This window comes from Amphiura filiformis, chromosome 3, assembly GCF_039555335.1.
Source record: "Amphiura filiformis chromosome 3, Afil_fr2py, whole genome shotgun sequence".
NCBI lineage: Eukaryota > Metazoa > Echinodermata > Ophiuroidea > Amphilepidida > Amphiuridae > Amphiura > Amphiura filiformis.
The window spans coordinates 39,381,191-39,401,150 of NC_092630.1; the positions used below are offsets into that span (position 1 = coordinate 39,381,191).

The 19,960-nt window shown below is 37.9% G+C and overlaps 2 protein-coding genes across 2 annotated transcripts in view; both read right to left on the bottom strand.

Moving 5' to 3' along the window:
* Positions 1–19,330, bottom strand: part of LOC140148485 (chitotriosidase-1-like) — a 44,550-nt gene extending 25,220 nt beyond the window's left edge. The window contains exon 1 of the mRNA XM_072170468.1: positions 19,237–19,330. Coding sequence (XP_072026569.1) covers positions 19,237–19,306 — 70 coding nt within the window. The 5' untranslated portion in view covers positions 19,307–19,330. The remainder of the gene's footprint in view (positions 1–19,236) is intronic.
* On the bottom strand, positions 2,976–14,843 carry LOC140148287 (chitotriosidase-1-like). The gene is made up of 6 exons (XM_072170183.1): positions 14,411–14,843; positions 11,967–12,103; positions 11,167–11,293; positions 10,862–11,041; positions 7,744–7,863; positions 2,976–4,202 (listed from the first exon to the last, which is right to left on the bottom strand). The coding sequence occupies exons 1-6, from the start codon at positions 14,726–14,728 to the stop codon at positions 2,976–2,978; spliced, it is 2,109 nt and encodes a 702-aa protein (XP_072026284.1). The 5' UTR covers positions 14,729–14,843.
* Positions 19,331–19,960: the final 630 nt, after the last annotated feature.

Consider the following 19,960-nt stretch of genomic DNA (forward strand, 5'->3'; position numbering starts at 1 on the left):
TGATATGAGGGGAATATTTGTACGAAATAAAATCGAGGTCAACCGAGGTCAAAGGTAAACTTTGGGCTAACAATTGAATTTCGCTCAATTGGGCTTAAACTTGGTGAGTGGAATCCTTCATATGAGGGGAGCACGAAAAAAATATTTAAACATTGCCCAACTGGCCCGGTCAGAATCATACAATCAGTCAGGATCAATCAAATGCACTGTTTAGAAAAGCCTTCTTCTTGTTGCTGATTTCTAAGTTCTGATGTTTATCCTGATTCCTTGTCCTGCGAAGATCATTGTTCAGCGAAGTCCACTGAAGACCTTTATATCCTTTGCATAGAATCCTCGCACAGATGACAATCTCCAAAATGGTGCTCTTTTTACCTTAGTCATCAATCATCGTTTCATCTTACTATAAATAGGGAAATGTTGTATGTTTGTATATTAGTATGAAGATTGCAAGGCTCCGTCAGTTTCGATCCCAATGTCGCCAAATTCACACGGGAGAATGAGGAATATACGAGGAATGCATTGCTTTTTATTTGGTTGAAAACGGTCAAGAATTGGCTGCAAAAAACAGTGAAAATTTAGTCGGTTGCTATCCTGGGCGTATTTAAGTCGCGCAACGCAGCAATACCGCGCGGGTGACGCAGCACTACGCCATCGCGCGCGTAAATGACGCAGAGCCACGTAATGATATTACGGGTGAATGACCGTAAACACGCTACGAAAAGACGTAATAAATACGGGAAAAAGATGTGTGTTTGTCACAAAATTAGGTTTTAATTCTGTGGTGTTTGTTAAAAAGTATAAACAACATGAAGCGGTGCTATAAATAAAAAAGAAGAGAAAACGAGGACAAAAAAGGTACGGGTATGTGAGGTATAGTTAGTTATCAGTAAGAAAATGAAAACGGGAATAAAATAGGCCATAGAAGGAAAGAAAGAAACTAATCAGGAAATGTAAGGGGGAAAAAGAAGCTAAAATAAGAAACGAATCGGGAAATATAAATAAAAAAGCTAACGGAGAACATAATTAAATAAATAACATGGAAACGGGAAATCGCATGCTAAGCACCAAATAAAAAAGAAGCCAAAAGGAAAATGTAAGAAACCACAGATTTAGAGAATAACGGGAACGGGGCTAAATAACAAACTATAGCGGTACCGCTTTTCTTATCATAAATCACGTACCGCTTGTCTTGAGTCACTGAAATTCCAGTGTAGTAAGCTGTAGTAACTGGATTCCTCGCCCCTATAATATACATAACTTTTGTTACCAGTGTGTTATTATTTTTGAGAAAAATGCAAAAATAGTCACAAATTTATTAAGGGCTATTATAGTACCACCTTAATATAAACTTGATTTCACTTCGATCGGTGACTTAGAAAAGATATATACTTCAACAAAAGGGTTCACAAATCGACTTCGGAAAAATTCTGCATTCATTACCAGTCATCGGGATTATGCACTCTCCGATATATATTCATTATTCATGCAAGATATATAAAGGTAGGCCCTAAGCATGTTAGGAAAGAAAACTAGTCAAGGAATTTCAATATAAACACAGATTTGGTGTAAAAACAACAATTTTGGAGAAAATCACACAAAAACACAGTTTTTTTACACAATTATTTTGAAACACACTATAGAAAAGGAAAAATCCAACATTTAACTTTGTAAATCTAGACAATCCATTCCAGCCTTGTTTCTTAATCTTTGGATGTTGGCATGATTTTCTAAAATACGTTTATTATTATTATTATTATTATTTTTTTTTTTTTGCTAAATCTCCCCAGATCGATATTGTTGGATGAAACATAACTTTAGAGATGTAGACCACCGATTGAAGTTTGATTATTTACGGTATGGTTTAAAATACCCCATACCCTCTCAGAAAAAGAAGGGTGCTACAAAATAAAAGTTATTTGATGAGAATGTGATTTTTGGTTTTTAAAATGTCTTGGTTAAAGCGAATACATATTTGGTACGTTGGAAACGGTTGGAAAAGAAAGGCTAATTTTGATTGAAAATATCATTACAGATTTATTTCCGGAAATGATTAAATTGCTTTATTTTTGGTAAAATTATGTAATATCTAGTGCTTGCAGATAGTACAGTTTTACTGGGTGTCGTGTCTGTCGCACAACAAAACCGACACGTGTTCAGAATAGCCTTCACATTAACCCTTTTCCATATTGTTGACTTCGATCGGAAGAGCACTTGTTGGTTCAAGTCGTATTAATGGTTCATAAGTTCATCTAATTTCTACGTCTAGATGCTTCCATTGCTTAAAATAAGGACGTAATTACGAATTACCCTTAAACGTGTTCTAGTCGAAATCGGGCAAATTTCACCGACATTTGTGTGTCTGTTAAACCCTTCGATGTTTTCTTCTCATATAAAACACATTTAATTTTGTTTTGAAGTCCCAAGGCATGTCAGTGAGCTCAAATATTGACAAAATATTTATCCTGAGTATGCAGTTGGACAACCGCATCTTACAAACAATTTTATGGAGATTATCCAAAGCTACAATATGATGCCTAAACTACTACTACTACTACTAATAATAATACTAATAATAATAATAATACCAATAATAATAATAATAATAATAATAATAATAATAATAATAATAATAATAATAATAATAATAATAATAATAATAATAATAATAATAAAATGTACATGATTATCAAACTAAAGTAATTTTAAGGCCAATCACAAACGATGGGATTGTAATGCATCGTGTTTTCACCACTATTATAGCACTGGTAGTATGAGACGCAATCATTTGGATCAGCATAAAGGCCATCTGGTTAACCATCACAAAAATTCAGGTCAATACCAATATCCCCATTTGTCCACAACCGCACCATCACCTGTTTCTCCAGTTCCACCGTCACCATCACCGGTTCCTCTAATATCCCCACTGTCCCCAGTTCCACTCGCACCATCACCTCTTTCCCCGATACCCCAAATTTTTATGGGCAGACGTAATTGTAAGGCCAATCACAATTTTTAATGTTAGGATTGAAAACGTTGCCAACAGGACAGCTATAATGCGCCGTGTATCCACCACTATAGCACTGATAGTATGAGATGCAATCGTTTGGATCAGCATGAAGTCCATCTTGTCGACCATAACAGAAATTCAGGTCAATACCAGTATCCCCATTCTCCCCAGTTCCACCGGCACCTTCACCTGATTCCGCGGTTCCACCGTCACCATCACCCGTTCCTCCAGGATTCCCATTGTCCCCAGTTCCATCCGCACCATCATCTATTTCCCCGATACCCCCAAATGTTTCTGGGCAGACGTAATTGTAAGGCCAATCACAATTTTTAATGTTAGGATTGAAAACGTTGCCAACAGGACAGCTATAATGCGCCGTGTATCCACCACTATAGCACTGATAGTATGAGATGCAATCGTTTGGATCAGCATGAAGTCCGTCTTGTCGACCATAACAGAAATTCAGGTCAATACCAGTATCCCCATTCTCCCCAGTTCCACCGGCACCTTCACCTGATTCCGCAGTTCCACCGTCACCATCACCCGTTCCTCCAGTATTCCCATTGTCCCCAGTTCCACCCATACCATTATCTGTTTGCCCGGTAACCCCAGATGTTTCTGGGCAGACGTAATTGTAAGGCCAGTCACAATTTTTAATGTTAGGATTGAAAACGTTGCCAACAGGACAGCTATAATGCGCCGTGTATCCACCACTATAGCATTGATAGTATGAGATGCAATCGTTTGGATCAGAATGAAGGTCATCTGGTTTCTCATCACAGAAATTTAGGTCAATACCATCATCACCTGTTCCCCCAGTATTTCCACCGGCACCATCACCTGCTCCCCCAGTATCCCCATTGTCCTCAGTTCCACCGGTACCATCACCTGCTCCCCCAGTATCCCCATTGTCCTCAGTTCCACCGGTACCATCATCTGCTCCCCCAGTATCCCCATTGTCCTCAGTTCCACCTGCACCATCACCTGTTCCCCCAATATTCCCATTGTCCTCAGTTCCACCTGCACCATCATCTACTCCCCCAGTGCCCACAGTAGTAGGAGTGGTATTAAGAGCTGTCTTAATTGCATTCAACAAGGGCCATGTTCCCTGGTTGCAGACAATTCCTGAAAAGTCATCCAGATCCATTGCCCAAATCATGGCGCCTCCTAGATTTCTGGCTTTTAGGAAGTTAACCTATACGTAAATTAATCAAAAATATACGATCAACGATTATACAGCCTGTCTCAAAAAAAATTGTGCAAGTGAAAAGCGCCCTCTGTGGCAATTAGAAAATACCGTTGTGACATAATGCTTACATCAGCGTCAAGGGCATAGTCTTAGCTCTCAAATGCCGTTTAGTCTGTTCAATTTGCTTGTTTTAATCTCGAGATATGCTTACTTAACAACGAAAGGGTAAAATCACTATTGTGCCACTTTTACCAGGGAAGAGGGCTTTACATGTAAATCAATGATAGCATCAAGTTTAACCAGAGTTCCTTCGTGAAATCAAAAGAATGCATCAATTACACAACAATACAAATTGTTTTAATGTTTTATCATGATAAAGGTATAATGATTCTCTTTTTCCACTTACGACATATTAAACGATAAATAAAAATTTCACATTCTGCTGTAAAATTAAATGCATGTGCATGTCAATGATTTTACCATGGTAAATATTGTTCTTTTTGTCATTCAAGAAATGTTAAAAGACAAACAAATATTACACACTTATAGGTTAATGAACTTTGACAAGTTCATGAAATTTGACAAATTAATAAAATTAGACAAAATAATTCACGCGCGCTGGTGTTGATGCGTCTAATGCACGAGCCCCAAATAAAGGGGGGGGGGGTGCATTACACGCATCAACATCAGCTATTATTGATTTACATAATACAGCCCTATTCCCTAGTAAAAGTGGCACAATTGTGATTTTACCCTTTCGTACTTAACTAAACATATCTCGAGATTAAAAAGAGCAAATTGAACAGAACAAACGGTATTTGAGAGCTAAGACTGTGCCCTTGACGTTGATGTAAGCATCTTGTCACAAAGGTATTTTCTAATCGCCAAAGAGGGCGCTTTTCACTTGCACAATTTTTTTTGAGACAGGCTGTACACAAAATAATATAAAAACATAATCATATCATGAACATCAAAACTCGTGAAGGTTAGTGGCGTTACCACTATGGTAGCCTTTCGCAATCGAAGGCCCTGGCCACAGGCATATCTGTTCAATGCCAGCTCGTTTTGGGGTATCAAAGAGCTCGAAAGGGAGCAAGGGTCCTGCACTATTAAGGAGGAAAAGTAGGCCTTATGATGACTATTTTTACTAAACGTTTGTACGTTTTAACCCTTTGTAACTCATCGTTCGCAAGTTACGAATACCATTTTCCTAGTCGTAGCCTACGAAGGGTCCTTGTAATCAATTAGTTGATAATTAAATCTGGTCAACCAGATGACAGAAAGTATACACAGTGTTGTCCTTGTAATCATGGACGTAAGAAAACAAAAACCCTTTTACTTACGCAGGATACCGACAAATGATCACTTAATGAATGGATTTTACGCGGCGTCGTAAGTTATGCTGAATTTTGAGACTTACGATGTGTCGTAAAAATTAGAGAAATGGGTCCCAGCAGGTACGGTGTTGCAATAAATAATAAATTACGTAACCTTCGGAGATTTGCATAAAAATATGAGGTTTAATCAAGAGGTGTGATGGGAATGCAGAGTGCCACGGCTAGATGCAGGAAGATCACGTGGACCTTGGGTGGATTCAATACGCGGATTTAGGGTTTCTCTACCGGAAGTCAATATGTGCCGAAATTCCTTCCCACAATGCAATAATCATTTTGCATAACAATATATACAGTTCGGAGGTTAGACAATATTCTTTGTTATGCAATACGCATATTGCATTGTGGGAAGGAATTTCGGCACAAATTGACTTTTAAATCCGCATCTAAAAACGTTATCAGTGATTCGCTAAATCAGAACATCTTATCATAATTTGCATATTTTATGAAGGGTGTAAAGTGTGCTAACATACCGTAACCACTCGGGTATAAGCCCACCCCCTAGATGGCAGATTTCACTTCAAAAATGGGGGTGGGCTTATAACCGGGGAAGGGCTAGTGCTTGAATTTAAAAATAAGAACAATCACCCCCATTTGTATATGCCCAATGTACCAGTAATTTCTAACTTCTTTGTCAATTTCTTAAAATTATAAGTGTGGAATGTTAATTATCAACTGATATTTTTTATATTTGTTCTTAAATATGAGAGCAAAGCATTGATTTGATTTAAGAACTTGGCCAAAATTTTGTACTGGGCTTATACCTGAGTGCACACTTGTCCCCAAAATGTTTTGAAAAATAGGGGGTGGGCTTATAGCCGAAGGTGGGCTTATACCCGGGTGGTTACGGTACTCTACAAGTGATAAGCACCCTGGCTAAAATGTGACATTTTGAGATAATTCCATGTCAAATCTCTGGGCCAAATCACCCAAGAAAAATGGAAATTTAAACCCGACTCATTCATATTGGTTCATAATAATATGGTGCTTGGAGTAATCTAGGCTACAAAAGCTGAAATTCAAGTCTGAGCCCCATCGGGCATTTTTTGGTATTTTGGTGGAAAATGGCTGTGTCATTTTTCAAATGACAATAGCTCCGTAACCTGTGGAACAATTTTGTTGATATTGGTGTCTTCGAAAACTTGAAAGCCTTGCAATGACATTATCATGCATGTACGTTCGGCTTGCAAAGCTATCAGTGATCCGAGGATGTATTTAGGCCTATTTGTACACAAATCTTACCTTGATAATCCCCCAATAGTCACAAATCACCAGGTTTATATGCTAACAACAATTCCTGTGTTAACATAACTTTACTGTCCTATGTTTTTCTTAATTAATAAAAAGTTTTGAAGGTGTTTCGTTTTATTCCGGAAGTTACCCCTTAATGACCTTTGACCCCAAATCTGTGTTACACTGATTTTTCTTACAAGGGTATACGGTAAGAGATTTGTATTTACTGGTGTGCACTCTTCAAACAGGCTACAACCAAGAATGTGCAGTTTTGCCAAATACTTTGTGAAGAGCTGGAAGCAAACAAAAATATTGTACCTCTAATTTGGTTTTGATATTTCTTAATATGTACAGGATAACTTTCACCCAATAATTAAATTCATCTGAAGGTCCTGTGCACAAGTTCACATTCAAAGTAAAGGTCACAAGGTCATCATACTTCAAATTGCTCTGAAACTAAAAAGCAAATTCAGAAATGTGGATTACCTTTCAAAAGACACCAATTCCAACAAATGTGTCCTACGGGTTACAGAGATATTGATATTTGCAAATTGGCGGCCACTGCCATTTTAACCAACATCACCATGTAGTCATGTAAAGGCCAAAACCGTTGGCCCATTGGGGCTAAAACTTACAATTTTAGCTTTTCATGTCTAAATTATCCCATACACCAAATTTAAGCCAATTTAAAAGGAGAGGGTTTAACCCATTGTGTAATCTGACAAAGAATTACCCTTTTGGAGCTGTTTGTACGAACGGACATAATACAGCTATACACGCAATTGACATTCTTTATAGTTGTTTAACTATTGCTTTCTTTCTTCTTACCAATTTTTCATATGGAAATGTTCAACTTGTCGTTCGCCTTTAACTAAACCATAGATCCTAACTTCGTAATAATTTGATCTAACGTTTCTTACCTTGATGTTTATACTCTGTTCGTCATCATACCCCACCCATTGTCCGTCACCGTAGGCGTAAGGAACCCCTCGATCTAGATCAAACACTCTCGTGTAACCACTCGCTAACTTTTCACATATCTTAAAATAATAAGAAATGACGGATAAAACAATTGAAATACCGTAAACGTTCACCTAATGGCGCTATGGGCTCTCTTGACATAACTGGAATTTTAGACACAAACTAGAAGTGCCCTCCCATAAAAAATCCCACCAGCAAATAAGGGCACGTACCCTTAATTTTTGTTGGGATTTTTAGAGGAGGTAGCTCTCTATTTGTAAATGAAATTTACCCCAAGGCAAAGAAGCCCTAGGGCGCCATTAGGCGAACGTTTACGGTATTAAATTAAAGTATCCGTATCCATGTGGTTTAACTGATGGCGAGCAAGCATGACCTGTGTTTGCACTCAAATATTAAGGGAAATAAAGCTGATACACAAAAGAGATGGTATGGGTTCTATAACAGAGATCCCAATTCTTGATATAAAAGGTGTCATTTCTCACATGATGCAGTCATGTCTACAGTAGAATTCACCACGACCTTTGCAGGACTTAAACCCCATTAAAAGCTATTAAACCAAGATAACACTCATTGAAAACAGCTCAACTGATTAAATCAGATCTTCTCTGGTTAAATCCACACTACACATGTTTCTGTTTTACCTGTGCAATGAGCAATGAGCTGGCATTATAGTTTCAGTTGGGTGAACGATTATAAACGAACGCAAGGTAACAATACTGGTGGGCTTTTGTTTACGAAATGAGACAATAGTCTGCTTATTGTTAACCAGCGTTCTTGAAAATGAGAAGCATAATGGTTTGCAGACTTAACACGGTTTGGAAATATTTTCTTCATATTTTTTGGTGTTATCTGTCGTTTACATATCCTTCCTAAAACACAAAAGTGCGAATATTTCCAAATACCTAAATTAGCTAAAAATTTAGGACATGTTACAAAACTATATTTTCTAGAATTTCAGAGAATACTTTATAAATTGGCCGGTTATTTTTCACACAGTGACGTTAACTAGGCAATGTCCTATTACCTATAACATACACTAAAACACCAAAGTGCGAATATTTCCTAACACCTAAATTAGCTAAAATTTAGGACATGTTACAAAACTATATTTTCTAGAATTTCAGAGAATACTTTAAATATTGGCCGGTTATTTTTCACACAGTGACGTTAACTAGGCAATTGCCTATACTTCTAACATACACTACTACTCATTTGTGAGAGCTCTGTGTATTGTGTATAGGAAAACGGACAGTAACTGCAGTATGAGGAGGGGCAAACCGTAACTTATATATTACTACGGTAGTATAACTCACGCACCGCAAGACCTTGAGGAGCACGTGTGGCTGAGTGGATAAGGTGCCCGACTCATAATCTAAAGGTGCCGAGTTCGAACCCCGCGTGTGTCAACGTGTTGTGTCCTTGGGCAAGGTACTTTATCCTCATTGCCTATGGGGTCATGGGGTAGGATTGGATGTTTTTATAGTTGTTTCTTTCATTTTTGCAATATTGGCGCTTTAAGGGATCTAAAATGAGCGTTTATTGCGTTTTTCGACAGTATTTTTGTGGGACATGAGAGCACCTCAGACCTATCGAATTGCATTCTGAATACGAAGCATGTCTTTCTGATATCAAATAATTTTCATTTTTGAAAATCACAATATAATACAACTTTTATGACAAATTATAAAAAATTGATATTTTTCAAATTTTTGATATATAACAGTCCTCGAAGTAAATAATATAAATCTAATGTTATATTCTTAAAGTGTATGTAGCACGGAGGAAAAGCCGACAGTCAATTGAAAATTTTGACCTTTCATATTGAAGATATGGATTTTTTCCCCAAAAGACCTAATTTTTTTTTTTGGTGTTTTGGGGAAAAATCCATATCTTCAATACGAAAGGTCAAAATTTTCAATTGATCGTCGGCTTTTCATCCCACCTACATACACTTTAAGTATAAATCATCAGATTTCTAAAGTTTACTTCAAGTACTGTTAAATATCAAAAATATCAATTTTTAATGATTTGCCATAAAATCTGTATTAAATTGCGAATTTCAAAATATCAAAATTATTTGATATCAGAATGACATTCTTCGTATTCAGAATGCAATTCGATATGTCTGATGTGCTCTGATGTCCCAAAATAAATACTGTCCAAACGTTCATACCCCAGCCCTTAAGCTGCTGCTTGCAAATTGCATTGTGTCTGTTTAGATGTGTTTAATGTAAATTCTACCAATTTGACCTGCGGGTCACCATTAAAGTTTGAAATAAAACCTACCTACCTATGGAAGTTAATAGAAATAAAGGAATTATTGGCTTTCTTGACTCATTTCCAAAAAGATCAGTGTATAATATGCAGTTTTTAAGTCTGAAACTGACTTAAATATGGCTTCTACTATCCCACACGCTTTAATTTAGGCACAGGCAACTATTTTAGCTTATTTTGGATTTGAACTGTACATCATATTTGTGGTTCTGGATTGGAAGTGATTTGTTTACAGCCATTTAATGACATCAAAATTTGTTTGCTGTTTTGGTTTTTTTAGGCACATGTGACTATTTGGTGTGTTTTTTGTTTAGGTGTATTAGATGATGAAAGGTACAAACAGATTTTATGGCAGTTTAAGGGTTACAACTTGTAAGAATGAAAAATGTTCTTCTGGGATGGTTAAGGTGAATAGGGTAGTACTAGCCCGTTTGCAAACCGCGACGCCCCTCGAATAGCGATCGAAGCGATCAGCGAGCGTATCGATCTTCGATCATCATAGGTATCAGAGTACAGCACAGAGCCAGTGCTATGAATAGGACTGTAATTACAAGCTATTACATGTATTTCGCGTTTGAGCATAATGTTTTTGGAGTAATTTGAGGGACCACTCCAAGATGATTAAACTTTACAAAACCCCTACTTGAAGATTAGTTTTCTATGGCATTGAAGTCAATATTACTTCAACTGTTTATCATTATCAAAGACGGAAATGTTCACTCTTTTTGCAAATAATCCAACAAATCATATTTTCACTCTTATTTCAGTCTTTTAAGAGCGTACCTCAAAATAAGCCCAATAACCGTTCTGCTTAGTATAAGTTCCTGGTATTGCTCCACTTGCAGGTGCAAATATGCCAGTCTGTGATCCAGTGAGAGTGAAGCTCCTGCCGTAAGTACCGATACCCAATGTCAACTTATTCGGTGGACAGCCTTCCTCGAGCCATCTGTCAACTGCATATTCCTTTAAGCAAAATTTAAATGAAACATCGGGTAAAACTGTTTAGTCCTGTTTGCTATGTGATCAATGTTTTTCACAATGTTCATCGTAAATGTAAATAAGACTAATAAGTTATTGCGAGTACTTACCACCACCCTTTTAGCATCATCAATGCTATCGTCAGATACACTACTAAGGGCCGCGTGATGCCCCGCTTTGTTGGAGTCCCAGTGCGTATATAGATCATATGCCATCAAATTTAGGAAATCAACTGCCCTGTATGGATAAAAATACAAATACTATCTTATTATCGAGAATAAGTTCCAAATTTGGATATGTATCGCATTGATACTTCATTATGGCAAACCTTAAATCTCGTTAGGCTGGTAGGATATTTCCTAGACAATTATTGAAAGCTCTTGAACCCGAAACTACCCAAGACCTTCGGTGTCCTAGACTAACCCACCATAGGGCTATTTAAATCTTAAGCAATTAAGTCCGACATGATTACCATGATCCTGAATTGATATGGGAAAAGATCATGGGAAATAAGCTGGGAGGAATCGCATCATAAAAGATTTATTATCACCTTTTATTTTCGTTGCGGAAAACGCAATATTTGAAACTATATATATTTGCCATGAAATATTCTATATTTTAATAGGTCTTCACTGAACTCAAGGACCATAAGATTTACATGTACTTTAACCGAATTTGGAGGATATAATCGGACGCTTTGGACCAACGCTTAGATTTATATTTCCATCCTCAACCGAAGATTCTTGGTTCTCCATTGCTCAAATAATTAGCTTCCTTTGTGGCTTTATTTTTCTTCCCGCCGTTTCATCATTTTCTCGGCGCGGTCAAATTCTCGTGTCGTTGCGTTTGCTGCTAGGGTAAAACGCACGCAAACGGTAAATTATACGTGAATGTATGTTCTGGCACTTACGCAGATACTTTTGGAATATCATATCCGGGATCATATTCAGCATCGATATGAGAATATCCGGCCGGAACAGCAGCACTCAGCAGTAAACGAGTGTTTCCAGAAGTCTGAGCATCAACTTGGAAGGCAGCTTGTAATTCCTGGATATAATAATTAAAAAACAATACTCGTTTGGGGATCACTTCATCGGTGGATTGCTTTCCGATCGTCGCTCGGATGATATACCGGCGTATTAGCCATTTTGGACAAGTCAAGCATGTCATTATTAAATCAGTTAGGTATTATCACTAATGAGGTTTGGCGTATATCTCACTCAATGGGAAATTGTGTACAAGATTCCTCGTGTTTTGTACGACGTAGTGGTGTATTAGTGACATACGACAACAGTATGTCGTAAATATGTGACATATGCCAATATTTCGGTATATCGCGGCTGTGTGGCTGTGTGGCTAATACGGATATGGATTCAACCATGATTCGACATACTGACGTATCAGATTGGTTCTGGAAATGATGTGCTTTGTATTTAAGCATCAAGCGGCAACTTCGTGTAAAATCTGGTAACCAAATTATTTTGGTTAATCCGGGTATGCTGAATTCAAACATTTTGTCTGCCAAGCTAAACTCCTCGACAAAAGTTTGGATAGTTTTTTTAAGCATCTGAATCTCCGATAATTTGTGACATATTCATATCGTGTTGCATATCACTGGATAGCTACAATACTCCCCTTTACAATGACACCCCATTTGAAACAATAACATTTTTCACGGCTGAGTACACGCCTTGTAAATGTAGTGGGGTCTCAAACAGAATTTGCCAAATTGACCATTATTCTGTGCTCAAACAACGCTTGCCACTAACCTCAATAGCGGGTGGAAAAACCACAGGCAGCCACAATAGTCAGGCACCTTCTCCTCATGCTGCTCACCGACCTGGTTACACGTTACTATGGGATGGAATTCCATTCTTCAACAAGGATTCGTCGCAGGTCATTCAATGTGGTTGTATATGGGCTTCTCTGGCACGCACAGCACGATCAAGCTGGTCCCACAAGTATTCAATCGGGTTGAGGTCTGACCCCCGGGTCTGGCCTGATGGCAGGCCATTTTGACTCTACTCCCATATTCTGTAGGTAGTCGTTGACTACCGTGGGGCGAGCGGTGTCATCATGGATGATTGCATAAGGTCCCAGATTGTGAAGTTATGGGATTGCAGCTTACTGCACAGAATAATGGTCTATTTGGCAAATTCTTTTTGAGACCCCACTACATTCACAAGGCGTGTACTCAGCCGTGAAAAATGTTATTGTTTCAAATGGGGTGTCATTGTGAAGGGGAGTATTGTAGCTATCCATTGATATGCAACACGATATGAATATGTCACAAATAATTTGAGATACAGATGCTTGAAAATACTTTCCAAACTTTTGTTGAGGAGTTTATATTGGAACCCCGTAACGCTATAAAAAGACCACGTTGGACATACAGTTTAGTTATGAAGCTCAACAAGTCCAATGTCAAGTTTTATGTGTTCTTATTTTCTTAAACATGGATGCAAACAGCCCTGTTCCTCAAGTTCTAGGGATTCAGAAAAACAATGGTTTTTTTACTATCAGCGATGACAAGTTCAGAAGATAGATAATAAATAGATACAAATTCCATTGAATCCTATGGAATCCTACATATCTTTTGGCCCTTTGCTGTGTATCATGCTAACTAGACATCGCAGATAGTGCAAACTATTCTTTTACTGAAACTTCTTAACTAGGCGATCAATTTGCCTTAACTTGTACGATAATTTTAGCAACTTTGACTTTTGACCCATACACAACAAGCAAATCGACCTGTGACCTTTTGTGCCCCATAACTTCTTAACGATAAGTCGTACACGCACAAACATTACATTTCTGAGATCCGTGGGGCCAGGCGCATAATTTGATATGTTTAAAGTGTTATTGGAATAAAATTGATTTTTGCCCCCTATGCTATCCTATGGGGTCATTACCCAAATTAACAAAAATAAGCTGGATGCCAACTTTAACATAAACTTGCCGCTAGGAATGCGAACCAGTCTATATCACGTGTCGTATGTTAATTTTGAATGGAGGGTATTTTTCAAAAAATTGGACATGACGTATAAGTTTAAGTGAGATTTCAGTGATTCAAGACAAGTGATCAATTATAATGTTTCATGAGGTAAATTCTAGCGGTACCTCTTTATCATAAATAAAGTACCGTTTGTCTTGAGTCACTGAAATTCCAGCGTGATAACTGGGTTACCAGTGTGTTATTATTTTCTGAGAAAAATGCAAAAATAATAACAAATTTATCAAGAGGGTGTAGTACCATAAATAAAGCAATAATTGCGCGGTTCGCGAGTACTGGCCTAGTACAACATAGCAAAACACACAAGAAAAATGGAAAGATTATGATATGTTGGGCCCTACCTCACACAGTAGAGTAAACATTTCTTTATCTCCCGCAGTCGGGAATTCCCAGTCAAGATCCAAACCATCAAAGTTACGATTTCTCAAAAACGTGATGGCATGGTTGATGAATTGTTGTCTCGATGTTGCCGTAGCTGCCATTTCTTGAAATTTTTGCACACCATGCGTCCATCCTCCAAGAGCAAGAAATACCTTCAAATTTGGGTTCTGATTTTTGAGACCGGTAACCTTAGCATAATTGTTATCATTGGCGTCATCATGCCAATCGTATGGAGTAAGTACACGGGGCCAGCCGTCCAGTTTTGCAAAGGAATACATGATATGAGTACATAATGAAGGATCAATATTTTCTGGTGTAAATTTTGCTCTTAAATCATCAGGAGTAGCGCCAGTTCTGTATTGAGACCAGTTAGTGTGGTAACATACGAAACGGTGTCCTATATATTGACAAGTAAACGAAAAAAAAGAAACATCAAATTTAGATTATAGTGCATACTGCAGTTACCATGGTTACTGTTCATTTTCCTATACACAATACACAGTGCTCTCACCATTGACGCGTGACCTCTACAAGCAGTGTATGTTATAGGTATAGGGCATTGCCTAGTTAACGTCACTGTGTGAAAAATAACCGGCCAATATGTTTTGTACTCTCTGAAATTCTAGAAAATATAGTTTTGTAACACGTTAGCTAATTTAGATGTATATTCGCACTTTGGTGATTTAGTAAGGAAGGCACGCATGGCCTGAAAATTCCCTGTGTAAATCGAATGCAACTTTTAGTGATTATCACTCACTTTCCATAATAAAATTTCCATAATAAAAAACAGCAAAATACAAAGAAATTCAACATCATAAAAATAAAACATGACAATTATGGAGGAGATGATCGAAAGGCCAATAAGGCCAGCATTGACCATCCCCTTACAGAACTAAATTAATACAACAACAAACAAACAGAGTATATTAAGCAAGAACAAAAGCGTCCACTTGTGGACCGCTCTCTTGCGAAAAGCATTAAAGCTAAACCACTTGACGGATATTTTTTGTACTTGATGTTAATCAAGAATAATGTATTACATGTGGGCTAAAAACTGAGTAGGTGGGGCATCTGCAAATGTTCGTACCTCCCTGATATGTAAGTGACAAATAACAGCAAAAACAACTGCCATATCTGTCCATAACTTTGGTCAGTGAGCGAGCCAGGGGATTTCAAGTGGGTGATTATTGATTATTGATTGGCAAGTGCCATATTTGGGCATAAGTACAGTCCACCATTCAATGTGGAGGATGAGCTAGACTTTATCGATTGATTTTGCTGGAGTAATTTCATGTTAACCAGGTTTAAGTACTGCAAAGGTTGAATCATGTTTGCTGTGCAGAATAACTGCACTATGGAATAGGCTTAAGCATAAAACCTTGCATGACAAGATTAGTTTTTGGTACGTAGACGCGGTACATGAACACGTGACGTGTCGCTAACCAATCGACATTTCTTTGAACTGTAATTGAATGAAATTGATTGACATGTGTTCACATACCACTTTTATGTGCGAAAAATAAGAGGGAGTGCGTGGCTCAGTGTTCGAATTAGTGCATGAGGTCCTGGAGTTTCCCGGGTTCAATTCCCGTGGAAAACTTGCTGTGGGGTTTATGAACAATGAGATAATTCCGTCCTTCGGAGGGTACGTTAAGCCGTCGGTCACATGTACAGAAGAGCCATATCTGTACATCTAGATCGCAACTAGTTTCGAGAAGAGTAGTGTTAGAGTGCCCATACAAAGCGAGGAATTGTGAAAGATCTACGCATACAAACCGAGGAAAAATGACAAAGCTAGGAACGAGCGAGGATTACAAAGCGATGATTTCTAGATTATTAGATAAGCAGACCTGACTCGGTATGCGGTGTATGAAAAACACACTTAAACAATACAATATAACATCGATTTTAAGCGACTTTATTCCACCCAACTGGGCAGTCACAACACCAGTTTGGTGCTGCGGGGACCCAGTAATGGCCGAATGAATTCTGAACATCACTTGGCTCGTTGGATTCGTCTATAGGCCTAACCAATTATCCGATTACAAATTCCAAGTGTAACGCCAAAGAATGAAATCAATCAGTTACGCTTCAATGCAATTCTTTGGCGTTGCATATTACAACACACTCAAGTTTAAGTTGTATTTTTGGGAGGAAAATAATTCCCTGTTTCATCTCTACATAATCATATGATCAGTTTTTGCGCGATTGCACGAACAAGTATACCTACATGCCTAAAAATACCCAATACTTCTTGGCAACACCCCGGGCAACACTGATTAGTGTATATTTCGATGCTAGGCTATTTTCACGAGCCACTCCCGCCTAGGCGGAAGTGCCAATACATCAAACGCAAGTCAATGGAAGCTGTACAACTTATCCCGAATTTAAGAGCGTAAAATTTAGACACTTCCTTTGTCTAGATTAGCACAAACCCTCTCATCTCATCTCATCTCATCTCATTTCATGTCAGAAATCAACAAACCGGAAACAGAAATTCTTTTCGTTCAACTTTTTAGTGAGCAACAAAAGACAAGAATAAAAGGATTGTTCACACGTACAATCATAACACTTTAAAATAACAATGAGATCTGAAACCGAAAACTGAAACAAGAACCGAAAAACTGAAAAAGACCCTATGTCTGATGATTAGGGATCAAATCAAAACTCGACTGCCGGTTGAACTTGTCCGGTTCTGAAAGTCTATGGGAATATATACAGTAATGAGGTCAGTCATCACACTCTGGTTCACATGGCCGGTTGGAGGGAAGGGGTCGGTTGAACGCTCATTAAACCGGTTTAACCCGCCAAAGTCTGGTCCCTAGTCCAGAAACTCCATTGCCCACTAAACTGTGAAAATAGACTTTGATAGTGACAGTGTTGATGTTCTACCAATGAACTATTCCTCAATGATATTTTTCATAGCTCTACACTGGTCCTACCTGCTGCCTTCCCCGGTTTGACCGTTGCAACGGCCGCGGTGGCACTTGCTAGTGTAGCTTAAGCCTTGTTATTCATAAGCTTAAGTATAAGATGATTTTGATTGTGTGCAGGTAAACAAAGAGAAGAAACACAGTTCAAGGAACTATTTCCAAGCCACTTTCACAAGAGGAAACTACAATGGAGTGCTCATCATAAAAAATTGTGAAATAAGGCTCCGAAGGTGACAGCACTGGTGTTCTACCAATGAATAACTTCTCAAGGGTGTATATAAAGGGTAGGGTATAAGACGTTTAAATAACATTCAAAAACATTCTTTTGAAAACGTAATGCAAAACATTCTAACATAAAGTTGTTTAAGTGTTGTCGAAATATTTAGCAAAATGTTTTTTCAAAAATATTTTACAATAGCATTTTGGCAACATTTAAACAAATGTTGTGTGTAGTGTGTTTTCGTACAAAACGTTTTAAACCCGTTTTCATGAGCTTTATCTAACCCGACAATTAATGTTATTCAGGCGTGGGGTATGGGCGAACTTGAAGTACAGGTATCTGGAGAGGGGAAGCAACGAGTTACCCCAAATCACAGCGGCAGGTAGTCACTGGGCCGCCGAGTGCTAATATATATTTATTTTGGAAGGTTCGTGTTTGTTTTAAATTTGTCTGCAATTTGGCGTTTTAATGCGTTTTAAACGTATCATGAAATTAACGCAAAATTAATATCTAGTCACGCTGCTTTTAGAATTTTTACCTGTTCGTCGGCTTTTGCAGGCAACAGAATGCAGATTGGCTCACGATAGATGTCGTAATCCTCTATGTGGATCTATTGATGATAAAATTACTTTGAATTCCTTGTAACAAGATGATAACTTACCTCTGTTTATAGGGTTCGTCGCTGTGTCTGGAAAAGCCGTAGCCTTTAGCGCCGTATCAATATCTCGAAAAAGGGTACGACTAGCGAGAATGTGTTCATATTTCCCGCAAGAAAGCTTGCGTCAGCGCCTAAACTATAATATTATGGATACGTTGGTTGCCCATTATCAAACATGTGCTGTGATTGGTGCTGCTCTTTGTATAATGCCAGAACCGATTAGCAAGCCGCCAATGACCGACCTTGTTACAGACTCTTAATCTGTTATCATGGTTATAAAGCATACAGATAAAAGACTTATTGGTTTAGCAGTTGGTCAATGGATAATCCGTCAGGGCACACACCAGTTTGACTATGTAGTGAAATATATTAAATGCACAGCTCCTTTGCGTGTATAGCAAAAAATATAAATAATAGAATGTTTGGAATTTAGTAACTAAAATACTAACTGCATTCTGCATTATGTATTTATTTATTTATTTATTTATTTACGGGTCCTATGTCTATTTATTTATTTGTTTATTTACTGACATTTGAATAACATCGTTCATTAGATAAATATCAGTATTGATTTATTCTATTCAGCAATATCAAGGACTACTATCAAACATCTCACAGCAAATAGCTAGTTGGCTTAGTGCTAATGCATTGAGTTTCAGAACCGCGAGGTCCCGGGTTCGATACCCAGCTCTGGCTAATTTTTTTCAAGGCTGGGAAAAATATCAATTTCTGAACTGCTAACTTATTTGGCGCGCGATCTGAGCTATTCCTTTTCTGATGGCTGTGTCTCTTGCAGGTACACTCCCACTGGAATCCAAACCAGGTTCCTGCCCATTACCCCTCCCTTAAAGCATTTTTATCACTCGTTTAAAATATTTATAAAACGTTTTGTGTTTGCTGGGAGTGCTCAATCGAAAGTGTTGATTCTTTGCAAGATAAACCTTCATGGCCGAATAGACGTACGCACTTACTTACCTGTTTGAGCATTTCCTCCGGAGAAGAACGTCACGGATGCGATCATGAAGATTATGATCATCCTCAGCATTATGCTGATGTGTGGAAGGTCTATTTAGTAAACTGTCTTTCTGTAAGAGGAATAATCAACCATAGATGATGCAATACTTCTTCTTTTATTTTTAACAAGAGGGAGAGAAAGAATATTATTGGTCATTTTGTCCTAAGTTTCGCAAGTAGAGAACAGGAATTAGGACCCGCTTCAATCAACTTGTAAATAATCAGTGGCGTAGTGACGGGGCACAATGAATTACATGTGTGTGTAATAATGTAGTTATGAGATCGATTGACTAATCTCTGAATATCCCTTGATAAACATCTCAAAAAAGCTAACTAATATCCCCTTAATTTTAAATAATGGCCGTTATTCAAAAAGGGGCGATTGCATTACAAATCTGTAAAATGCGTTGGAAGCAGAATTTATTTCTGCGCATTAAGCCGCATTTTGACACCTCATTTGCAATAAAACACCGGTCAATTTAATGTAGTGAGGTCCAGATGTGACAGTTGCACTTACATACAATACAAAAACACTCAGATATCATTACACAGACTTCCTTCCGTAATACTGAATACAAAATCAATACAATTTACTGCAACTTTCAAATCTTGGGTTACATTTGTGAATTTTGTTCATTTTGTATCACAGTTGATATCAACATTCCTAATGAACTTGTTCAAAGAC